Below are 12,559 nucleotides of genomic sequence, written 5' to 3'. Positions count from 1 at the left end.
AAATTGTTGGCAGTTATTATCTGCTTTTCTCTGATCTCTGCTAATTTTTTTTGCTTTTAAAAATAAAATCACTGTTTCAGTAGTGGGAAAGGTTTACTGAGACTGTGGGTTGTCTTCATACTGAGCCATCTGAACTCTGTATAATTGTAGAGTACTGTACATTTTGTGAATGTTGTGTGAAAATTGCTTATGGGAGATCACAGATACCAAAGTAATTGAAAGTTTCCAATTTTTATACCCTTAAATACATGGGTTTTTGGACTTTTGGGGGATGCATAACAGGTTGTATGTAGCTACTGTTTTTCCACATCATTATGATAACAAAACATAGATTTGTATTAACTTCATAGATATTAAATCAACATCTTGAGCTTGCAGGCACAATTTGAGTTAAGCTTCTAATACATAGTGACAAGAAACAAGGTTTTAGAGGAAGTGATGTTAATTGCTTTTACGGCTTCTTCTCATATTTAAAACCTCCCTGTGTTTTTTGTGCGGTTTGTATTTTTCAGACTGAATCTGGCTATGGATCAGAATCAAGTTTACGCCGCCATGGCTCCATGGTGTCTCTTGTTTCTGGAGCAAGTGGATATTCTGCAACATCCACCTCTTCGTTCAAGGTTAGTGAATAATGTTCTCTTAATATGGATGTGTAAAAAAGATACTTAAGCAAATGAGAAAAGGATATATTATGTGAAGGTTCGCTCACACAGCAAGAGGAAAGAGTACCAACTTTTTGGTTTACTATGTAATTCTGCATGTAATAAAGAATATATTGTACAGGAAGCTTTAACATGCCTTTAAGCAGTTGTCCATTTTAAATTACAGTATCTTCTGATGGCAAGAGAAATCAAACCTGTTAGGAGAATTTAGCCTTTCCCAGTGTATTCCTGAGCATACAAGGGCTTCTAATTAAAGGATATGCTGGTTCTGTGATTTAACAGGTTTGATTATTAATACCAGTTGACAAATGACTTTTCTCATTTCTAGAGTCTAAAATGTTTAACATTTCTATTCGAGTAAGCGTTGCTTCTTGTAGGAGCAGAAGAGGAGCAACACTAGAAAGGTGTGTCTAGATCAGTACGAAAACTAGAGCTGACTGTTTTCAGGCAAATAGCTGCAAACCTGGGATTAAGCAAAGCTTTTGTTAGTAAGCTTTTTTGAATGCTCTGATGTGGCAAGTGCAACAGAGAGGAAAAGTTGAGACCAGCGAAAAAAATGAGAAAGGAACACTTGTGTATAGATTCTTACAATCATGTTCTTTGAACATTAACAGTGTTTTTTAGCAATTGATACCTGAAAGATCATCAGTGTACCTTTGTTGTGGCTGCAGAAATTCTTTCTTTCATTGAACTACTGTAGAATATTTAGAAGCATTAGAAGTGTTTTTCTCTTGTATTTTCAGAAGGGCCATAGCTTACGTGAGAAGCTTGCAGAAATGGAAACCTTTAGAGACATCTTGTGTAGACAAGTTGATACTTTACAGAAATATTTTGATGCTTGTGCAGATGCAGTTTCCAAAGATGAACTCCAGAGGGATAAAGGTAAAATTGTTATTGGAAACACTGACCTCCTTAAAATCTAAATTTCTATGCTGTAAGGAATGTTTCTGTGTAAATAATTTCAAGTATTTGCACTGCAGTAGTTGGATTCCTTTTAAAAACTGCTTAGCTTTGCTCTGTAGCTAACAACCTCATTGGAAAAAAAAAAAAAAAATCTTTTTAGCACTTGATGTAATCAAGTTAATTTACAACTGCATTTCTTACCATTACTTTGGAAAAAACATTTGAGTTTTAGTTTGATAGGAACAGTATGTTCTTACATAAAAGCAAAGCTGTTGCCATATTGTATTCTTCAGAGGTGTATTGGCTGAGGGTAGAATACTGTTCAACTTGAGTGTGCACTTGCAATAATAGACCCAGATGAGGATATCTGTGTATCTGAATAGTTTTTCTCAGAGTGCAGCTTGTTTTCAAATTCATACATGTTTCTTGGGGCGTTTATATTTATTTTTGGGTTATCTCTCACTATAAAAAGTCCTGAAACTTTTTTTAGTGAGAAAATGATAGATACAGACAATCCCACTTTTTTGCTAGCATAGAAGAGCTGAATTGTGGTTCTTTCGTGTAATCAATTATACAAGAACCTTCATTTGGACACTGACCAAAAATATCATAATTGTTTCTTACAGTTACGTTGTGGTTCTGATGGGGATTAAAAAAAAAAAGACAGGAGGATCATGACTTTTTTTTTATTATAGAAAAAATATCTTGCGCTGCTTAGCTGTGCAAATGCTCCTTGTTTCTTCTTATGCACCGAAGAATTAGAACAGCTTTCTTCCTTCCTTGACATACTACCTTTCTCTTCCTAATTCAGTGGTAGAAGATGATGAAGATGATTTCCCTACAGTGCGTTCTGATGGGGATTTTTTACATAACAGTAACAGCAGTAGGGAAAAATGTAAGTATGTCTAAACTTCACTGGAAATTGAACTTGAATAGTATGATAAGCCTTATATGACTGATATTTATGCTTTTGTCTGAGAGGAAAGCTATAGGAATGGCATTTCAAATTTGTTACAGGAAATTCTTGTTCATTTTAAAATTATCATTTGTTAGATTTTTTTTATGATTGTCATGAGTTAAGTTTAATTTAATTCACACAGGTATTAATGGAAGGTTGTCAAGCTGATAGTTCCAGTTGTGTTCGAAGTCATTTCCACAGAATTCTGCTGGAACAGCTGTGTCGTCAAAATATTGGGAACTGAGAGTTGTAATAGATAATCATTCTTTGTTCTTGTTACTGTTGTCAACTTGTATATTTTTTACAACTACTGTGGCTGCATTATGACTAAGTCAGTGTTGTTACTCCTCATAATTTCACCACTTTTTAACTGTATTTTTCAATAATAGGATGAACAAAATCTTGATTTATTTTTTTTTTTTTTTAATTCTTAGCTGAAATGATCTAATTATAGTCATCTTTCCCTGTCCATGCAGTGAATGGACCCACTTACCAACTCAAAGCAGGTCCTCCTTTTTGAAAAATCTTCATACAGCTGGCCTGCCAGAAGTTGTATATGTGTTCAAAAACTTTTTGCTTTCTTTCTATACTTTCTCAGCTTTTTTTTCACTAGATGCTGATGGTTTAGGTATTTACTAGATCTTGGTTCACAGAGTTTTTAAATTATGCTAGCTCTCTTTCAAAACAGGTGGAATCTTTTAAAAGAAAGTACTTAAGTGTTGTTTTTTTTTTTAAACACGTTTATAAAGGAATTGAAAATATGTGGGCAAAATAAGCCTTTTTTGTGTCTACTGTTTTCTTTATAATTAGCTGTCCTTCCTATGTCTTGCAGCTTTCTTTGTATTTGAGTATTTGTGATGTTTTCACACTAGTAAACTCCAGTAGCTCCGTCACACTGCTCTTTCACTCCTTCTCAAAAGAACAGGAACTAAATGTAGTGAATGCAAGCTCATGGGTTGAGTTAAGGAGCAGTTTAATGAAAGGAAAAATAAAACAAGCAAAAGCCTTGCAGAAGCAAAAGGAGGAATCGCTTATTTCCTATAAGCATGGAAGCTTATAGCCAGCCATGCCTTAGGAAGCAAGGACTTGATACACGTAGCAGTTACATGGGAAGACAGATGCTTTCATACGGATAGCCTCCCCTGGTCCTTCCCCTTTTCCAACTTTATTTCTGATTTTGATGTCATACCAAAGGGGATATTCTATACCATCAGTTTGGACCATCTGTCCCAGTTCTGTCCCAGCCTACTGACTTTGAGGGGCTGGAAAAGCAGCCTGCATACTGCTCAGTCATAGTCAGTGCATTCTAGCTACAGGCAGAAAGCACACTATTGTATGGGCTGCTGTGGGGAAAGTTAACTCCATCCAAGCCAGACACTGTGCAGTTCCTCTTTCTAGAATATCACTAACATGTAATGTAATAAGGGATGAGAAAGAGAGGTAATGAGGAATGAGAAACAGAGAAAATGGAATGCACTTTAAACATACTTCCAGAATTAATAATATGAACAGATTTTTCAGTGATATGAAGTGCTTCCCCCGCTAAGGATTAATTATATGCTGGCATCAGAGGTTAAGTAGAGTGTAACTTTGAAATTCTTGAATAAATCTTTTGTGCTTCTTGCCAGTAAATATAAGCAATATTGACCTGTAGGCAAGTCTAGCAGTTTCATCAACTCTATATAAACAGTCCACATTTTTGAGTACGTCTAAATCATTAGAACAAATTCCAGAAAAAGTGAGAAGTTTTTTTTAAACATTAGTGAGTACTTAATTACATGGCGTGATTCATTTTGGAAGAGGTATCTGTCAAACTTTTTGTAGGATGGTGTAGGAGTTTTAGCTTAATTTACCTTTAGAACATTTTTTCATATCTGTATTACTCTGATATGTATCCCATGTATGCACACCTAATATGTAAAATTTCATTTGGAAAGTATGTATTTTTGGTACATCAGATCACGTTTCAAGTTTTAAAAGGAAAGTTATGTCCTTTTTTTTATCATTGTTTAAGAGGAATTTGAAGTAATGTACTTATATTCACCTTGGGAAAAAAAAATCTTTATCAAGTATTCAGGAATTTCTCTGCTAAGAAATTGTTGGGTATCCTGGATGGATACCTTTATATATAAACTCATTTACTGTAGGTCACTATTTCTGCAACCGTTTGCTTTTTGCAGAACTTCTAATTATATGTTTTATGATTCCTGTTTCTGTTACATTTACTTTCCATCAATTCTGTTAACAACTGATTTTCATCCTATTTTTTTCAATACCTGTTTGATTTATAAGGAGTAAATGCATTAAAAATTTCAAGCCGTCTTTAGAATATCCTGGGTTGAAAGGGACCCACGGGGATCAAATCCAACTTCTGTCTTCACATAGGTTTCTAGTATTTTGTGCTCAAACCATTACATTTATAATTTGTTTAAGGAACCGTGTTCTCATTGTCTTTTGAAATTTCCATTCTGCACCTTTCCTGAGTAGGGAGGAGAAAGCATGACTGTAGAGATTCCTATCCTGCTGCTGAAGATACCGTGTTTGGATAGGGAAGTTTTTTTTTCGTTGTTTCTTTGCGATGAAGGTGTTCAAATCTATTGTTCGCTTCCCAGTTGGAAAATCTGGTAACTGAAACAGTGGTGGTTTGTATCGAGGCACTGAGGGAGTGCCTGACTGCTGTGTTTACCAGTTGGAATCTTGCAGTCTAGGAATGTGAGAGTCTTGATTGGGAAGTGTTCCCATCTATCTGCTTGGGAAAATGAGTGGATTTGGGCTTAATTTAAATGAGAGTGGGTGAAACCTATTGTGGGAACATCTGCAGAGACAGAAGTTAGAACTACATAGATAAAGGAAATAATCTGGATAAAATACAGTGGGATTTGTGGTGAATTTTTGTTCTTCAAATGCAAGAAGAGTATTCACCCGCATTGCTGAAATAGTGAGGTTATTCTTAGAGGAAAACTAATCCTATTAATCCTTCTGCCATCCACAGAAGATCAACAATAGGTATCACTTAATAAGTGGGTAATACTCCCACCCATTTCTTTTTTATGTAGAATTAGTATAGTGGTATAAGTTGCAGAAGTGGCATAAAATGGAAGAGAAAAAGTAACTTTATTTTTGTACTTACTGTCATCTAAAAATAATCTTCCATTTCACTGGAAAATGGATTTTACCAAACAGGTTATGTTTTAGACTTCTGGGGAAGGGTTGAAAGCATATCTTAGGAACAAGATGTAAAAACTGATTAATCTTAAAAGTGTAGAGGTGCAGAACAACTAAAGAGCATGGTATTAAAAAAAAAAAAATCATTATCATGAAAGGAAGGAGAAAATGATTCAGAAGTAAAGCAAAATGCTTAAGAGACAGGATAATTAAAAAGGAATCACTTGACTCAAGATGTTGAAATTGAATTTAAAGTAGGCAAAAAATCATTGCAGAGCTTTTTTCAGTTGACTACAGCTTGATTAGAAAGCTAGAAGAGCAGCTCCAACAAGAAAACTTTTACTATTATCCTTGCACTTGAACCTGTAGATGTCCTGATGGAAGAATTCAGGTTGAAACGCTAGATCCTGTAGTTTATGTAGAAAAGAAGTGTAGAGAAGTAATCAGAAGGATGTTCGGCTTCTCCGGATAGAAAATCTGACAAATATTGTTAATATTCTGAAGATTGACTGTTTCTGAGCTGGGGCTTGTGGTCATCTTCAGACATGCTTTGGGAAGAAAAAAGTCTCCTGAGGAGTACCCCTGTACACAGTAAAGAACCTCTTGAGTGATTCCTTCCTCAAAGAAATAAAGCTTTGCAGCATTCTTTGCAGATCCTCGCCTCAAAGAAATAAGCATTGGCAGGTTCATTTTTGTCCAGTGTTTTGTATAGTGGTCCATATCACTCCTGCTTTGAGACTAGTCACTGAATAAGGACTTAAAATACATGGTATCCAAAACCATATCAAAGTATTAATGAGTTGTAGCTCAGACTCAATGAACGTTGACTTTTTTCAAGAATGAGTCTTTGTTGCTGCATTACCCTAACAAACTGCAGCAGAAATTTGTGAAATGAATTTTCTACATTGCAGCTGATGGATGTTTCTTCAGCAGTGTTATGTCTAGCAGTATTATGTACTGAAGAAAAAAACTTGTCTATAAAGCAGCACAGCTCTGCTGGTAAGCCTGCAGGTGAACGTGCTGTACACCAACAGGACAAATTAGTGGTATTACAGTTCTCAAAGAAAAATGCAGTTTTTATGTGAAGCTGTTGTTTAGTTTTCATTATTCACAGTGAATCCACTGCATTGCCTCTTTGCCAGCTTATACCACTTTCAGTCTCAGCCTCCTCCGTGTTCCCTCTGCAGCTGTTAGGGGGAGGGAGATCTCGTTTGCTCGTTATTATTTCTGAAACATAATTTTTTTTCTTTTTTTTTCCAGCCCCCTATCATCTTCATCTGTTAGGGAGTATTCTTCGTTAATATGGAATAAAAAAAGATCTGTGTTTTACCATACCATGTATGCTTACTGGGGAATTTGAAGAACTGTATGGTCTGTAATCATGTATTTGAAATAAAAATAGTTTGATTGCTTGTGAAAGAAGAGCGTATAAAGCCTCTGGAGGCTTACCCCACTGCTTAAGACCATGTGATGTTTGCTCTGTGTTCTACCATCAGAGGACAGCAATTACATTTCTCTTCCCTGTAAAAACAGAGCTTCTTGAAAGTTTTGCTTTGCCCATGCAGGCAGTTATTGGATAAACTTAAAATAAATATTTATTTCAGCTTTTTAAACCATAACAGTGGCACGCTGACAAACCAAAGAAAAATTAAATAAAAATGCATTATCCAGCTGGGTGACAAGTCACTAGCTTTAACCATGGCATAGCAGGAAGTACTTGAGCTTGTTGAGCTCAATCTTCGACAGGGTTTTACTTCTGCTTGCTAATACTTTATGGCACTAATGTGTGGTGTTTGATTTGTTATTCTGTCAACCTATATGTAAGTTTGACATATAATAGGTATTTTTTTGTCACATATTTTAAGTGATTTAAATAGCCTTAGCAACAGATGGCTTGGTTGACAGCATGAAGTAGTTGTTGGAATTGCAATACTCATAATACTTGGATAATTCCACACATTTCATACTTTTATATGTATCATATATTTTTACTTTGTGGATTTAAAATCTGTAATTGCCAGCTTAGAGCAACTTTGCGTATGACATTTTGGCTTTGATTGCATTTTTTAATTTTTCCTTTCTCAGTACTGAATTAGGTATGTTGAGGTTTCTCTGTCTTAGGCCTCACTTCATGCTCTCAAAATGCTATTGTTACGAAGTATTACCACTCCCTCCACCTACATGATTTGCAGAGCGCAGAGTAATACAGCATTACAAGCTGACTGGAAATAGAGTATAGCAAGATGAAGCTGAAGGGATGCATTCTTCCTTTTGAATCTCTTTTCTTATCCTGTGGATAGCTGCAAATGATTAGCACATTTTGATTTGTGTTTCGAAATCAACTTTCCAGGCAGTATATTCAAACAATTGTAATATAAACCATGCTATTAAGATACTCACTTGAATTAAAGGCAGCTGTCAGTGAATGGTTTATGTTTGTTTTCAGTATTTCCACACGTGACACCCAAAGGAATTAATGGCATAGACTTTAAAGGAGAAGCTATAACATTCAAGGCAACTACTGCTGGAATCCTTGCTACGCTATCTCACTGTATTGAACTAATGGTAAAACGTGAAGAAAGCTGGCAAAAAAGGCTAGATAAGGTAAGGTTGTTTTCCTTTCACTTTGGTTTACAAAAAAAAGTAGTTTATTCAGCTTGAAATTTCAACAACTGTTTTTAACCTTCTTAGTCCAGGCATTATTTGTAATTTTATGTACAGCACTTACTAATTTTAGGTGTTTTCATTATTTATTAGTCCTGCAAAATGTTAAAGCCTCATCTTGACTGTTGCTGATATAGTAGCACTCATCATAGACTTCCTTTTTGCAGCCCTTGTTAACTAGGATTCCTACATTGTTTTTTAAAATCCGAAGAGAACCTGACAGCATTAATATAATACATTATTACTTGCAGTCTTCTAAAGGAGACCTGAATATCCACGCACTATCCAGAACGATGTGCAAATCCAGAATGCTTAATTGTGAAATGGTAACAGTGCTGAGAACAACCTATTCTTTAAAGGTTTAACTGTAAAGGTCTCTTTAAAGGGATCATCATTTATTTCACTTTTAAGAGATGAGTGGAAAACATGACTTAAAGTAGTTGATTAATTTTTTTAGTTAGTGGTGTTATCTGTTTTTCTCGTGACAATAATAGTTCGCAGTAATCCTGTGCCACCGTTATAGCAACTCAAAATGCACAATCTCTTCTTCAGATAAGATGTGTTGAAAGTGTGTCTGGGATGTATTTCAGGCTTTGTCTCCTACAATCTTGTCAGCCTGCCATTATTGCCTGATGTTCTATACCATTGTTGTTTCTTGTTTTTTAATTTAACATGTTTACACATGGCAACTATAACATCAAATCTTACTATATATATTTTAGCAGTACATGATTCAAATAACAAAGGCATTCAGATAAAATATATCCGCATTTTAGTCCTTGCACTTGTCTTTAGCTGTTCTTTGTCTTTATGTCAAAGCTAAGGGCTTATCTAGCTGTTTTGATACTTCAGACAATGCTTAATTTGGTTCTGATTCCTCTAAGTAGTTGGTGGAATTGGAGCACATCCAATACTTGAAATTCATTAATAGAATCACAGAATAACTCAGATTGGAAGAGACCTTGGTAGATCTCTAGTCCAACCTCCTGCCCAAAGCAAGGGGAGTTTGAAGTGGAGTGTTCAGGGCTTTATTACATCCGGTTTCAAGTCTTCAAAGATGGAGACTGCAAAACTTTCTGTTCTGTACACCTGTCATTACAGGGAAATTTAATATGCTATAGTGAAAGTCCTTGTCTATATCCAATCAGAAATATTTTAGTATTATTTATTATTTTAGTTTTTTTCATCCTTGTACAAAAGTCTGGATCTGTTTTCTTGATGTCTCCTTGGTGGTCCCCTGACAACTTTTTTCTCTTGACTGAGAAGACAGACTTAATCAGAATTTTCTCAGAGCGTGGATGAAATTAATTTCTCTTGTCCAAAGTTTTGTGTATTTTGATATGGAATAATATGTTAATATAGAAGACAGTTTAGATCAGTTATTAGTCACTAGACTAATTTTAAAGTACTTTTTTAGCTGCAAATAGTTAAGAAAACTGAATTTCCCTTCAGTTCTCTTGTTACTGGTATGCCATATGCAGATTAGCTCACATACCATGAGTAAATACATTCGAAAGGGGATCATGATCTTGTCTGAACTTGGTTTTCCAGAAATTAAATAGGAAAGGCTTCTCAAAAACTTGGAGATTTTAAGGTTCTTTGCTTTAGTAAGCTTGTTGGTCCTGAGTAATGTGGAAATACTGGAAATATGGTCTAGAGTAGAGTCATTCATGGGCCACTGTTCCTGTCAGGAATGATCTGCACCAGCGTGGGCTTTCCGTAGGCCACAGTTTCTTAACATCTATCAGCTCCAGTGTGTGGAGGTCCTCTATGAGCTGCAGTATGGATATGTGGTCTGCCATCAATCACCACCTCCTCCCCTGGCCTTGACATTCCCTCTGCTGTTTCTTTCTTTTTGTTCCCTCCTTCTCTCTCCCAGTGTAGGTATTTTTTGTTTGGTTGTTGTTGTTTTGTTTTGTGGTTTTTTTTGTGGGTTGTTTTTTTTTGTTTTTTTTTGTTTTTTTTTTGTGGTCTTTTTGTTTGTTTTTTGTTGTGTTTTTTTGTTTTTTTTTTTTCCCCAGAATTGTCACTTATATGGCTGGTAGGCTTAACTACGTCCTGCAGTGAGTCTGTTTTGGAGCTGTCTGGACCTGGCAGTGCCTGACATGAGCCCTGACTTCCTCCCATAGAGGGCCCCCTGCATCCTCTCTGTTGGAAATGTCTTTATATCTACACAAGAATTGTCTTTTCACTACATTGGCTCAACATAGCCAGTGGCTATGTTGAGCTCAACATAGGTTGTAGAAGTGTCTTCTACAGCTATGGATCTGATTTAAAAGCATTGCATTATCATCAGATGAATGTCTTCTCAGACGGAAGTAAATATTGTGAGATAATGAAGTTCAGCCTACTTTCTCATATATTTTAAAGGATAAAATTTGCAGAGGAAATGCTAGGCTTAATTTGATTCCAGCATCACTGCATCTTTATTCAAAATATGTAATGTAGATATAATTAGTGGCTTTAATACAGTCATACACCTATTATGAGAGAATGATGTTGAGTTGTTAGTCTGCGTGGAATTCATGAAATGACTCACTTGGATCCTATGCCAACTAACTACAGATAGAAACTTACATGCAGTGACTCATTAGTGTATCACTATATTCAACGAGTTAGCATTTTAACAGTTTTACCCTTCATCCTTTGTCATCACTGCCTGAGCAACGGTGTTGAGCAGTTCAAACAGTCACTTAGCAGGTCTGACCTCAATGAACCATTTATAGTTATATTTAATTTTTGGTTGCTGATCTAGTAGTTTCTTGCACATGACTTATTTAAAAAAAAAGAAAAAAGAAAAAAAGAAATGCATCAGTCTTGTTTGTGTCCCTGGTCTCTAAATCACCCTTCCTATTCAGCTTTACTTGCTCACACTTTCTTTGCTGAACACATTCTTTTGCTCGCACTCTTCTTTGTTGTGGTTGGACTCAATGATCTTCAAGGTCTTTTCCAACCTGAGCAATTCTTTGATTCTAAGATTCTGTGGGAAGGGATTCCTCAAGGTAGTTAACTTCCCAAGTTTTGTTAGAGTATATATGAATGCACACTGTGTGCATGCAAACAAAATGAGAAAATGGATGGCTCTGGAAATCTTGTTTTTTTAAAAAAAAAAAGCTAAGCTATACTGATCATTCTATTTATTGGCATATGTATTGTTATCAGCCATTTCATTCCTTCAGCATCAAAAGATCATGTCATTTTGCAGGAGACAGAAAAAAGGAGAAGAACAGAAGAAGCATATAAAAATGCTGTAACAGAACTGAAGAAAAAGTCCCACTTTGGAGGGCCAGACTATGAGGTACATTTCTGCTTTACATTTTTTTTTAAAGCCAGGAGTTTGAAAGTTTATTTGTTAAATGATTGTATGTGTAAATCAAGGTGATCAGCTTCTGCGAGAGTATTCATGCCACCTCAGTTTTTCCAACTTGAAAGCTGGATGACAAATGTCTATCCTCAATTTTTTTTAATGAAGATCAATCTTCATCTTGTCCTTCTTGTGTCTAGATAATTCATTTACTGATATTTCTGGTGAATTTTGATTTTTTTTTAAATACATTTGATACTGCTTATATGGAGTAGTTACACTTTTACTTTCTAATGGGTCAACTGTATAGGTATGTAATACAAATATGGAAATTCTAAAGGCAGAGGCAGTCCTAGATCTGAAGTTCAACTAAAATAAATTTTTAACTTGTCTCTGTTACTTCAAATGTGATCATAAATGCAGTGAATTTAGGATTCTGCTTCAGCTGTTAAATTGTGTATTTCAGAAGCTTCCTCTTCAGGTAGTTACTCAAATTCTACAGTGTCCAAACCACCTTCCAAAAAATAATACAAGCCAATGAACCTGTAGTGCATTTTGTATGATCTTTTTTTTTTTTGAGAACTTGACTTCTTCACAAGCATTAATCAAATGCTTTTTTCTGCTTAAAAATCAGAACTTGAGAAATAGTAACAATATGGGATACTTAATAGACATTTGAACACTGCTGCTTCTCTCATATCCATTTCAGTTTTTGAGATTTGGTAGATTTGTTTATTTTACAGTACAATAACAACAGTAGCCTAGTTTTCTTAAATTACCATTTTAAGTCTTAAACTTGAGTTTTCAGTACTCAGTTCTACCTGCTTCTTTTTGTTAAGTTATTCTTTGAGGAATTTTCAAGTAAACGATCCCCAGTATTTTTTGTCTTGTACTTTTATCTGA

General features: G+C 35.3%; 1 protein-coding gene across 2 annotated transcripts in view; it reads left to right on the top strand.

The window, feature by feature from the left end:
- CERT1 (ceramide transporter 1) overlaps positions 1 to 12,559 on the top strand; it is a 71,566-nt gene that overhangs the window by 44,644 nt on the left and 14,363 nt on the right. For both annotated transcript variants that reach the window (XM_042825824.1, XM_042825825.1), the window contains exons 4-8: positions 513 to 620; positions 1,406 to 1,544; positions 2,377 to 2,460; positions 8,135 to 8,292; positions 11,558 to 11,650. In XM_042825824.1, coding sequence (XP_042681758.1) covers positions 513 to 620; positions 1,406 to 1,544; positions 2,377 to 2,460; positions 8,135 to 8,292; positions 11,558 to 11,650 — 582 coding nt within the window. The remainder of the gene's footprint in view (positions 1 to 512; positions 621 to 1,405; positions 1,545 to 2,376; positions 2,461 to 8,134; positions 8,293 to 11,557; positions 11,651 to 12,559) is intronic.

The sequence above is a fragment of the Centrocercus urophasianus genome, unplaced genomic scaffold (assembly GCF_019232065.1).
Source record: "Centrocercus urophasianus isolate 14NV4802_14NV808 unplaced genomic scaffold, USGS_Curo_1.0 seq_25, whole genome shotgun sequence".
Lineage (NCBI taxonomy): Eukaryota > Metazoa > Chordata > Aves > Galliformes > Phasianidae > Centrocercus > Centrocercus urophasianus.
The sequence above is the reverse complement of the archived record's forward strand: the minus strand, read 5'-3'. Positions and strand labels throughout refer to the sequence as shown.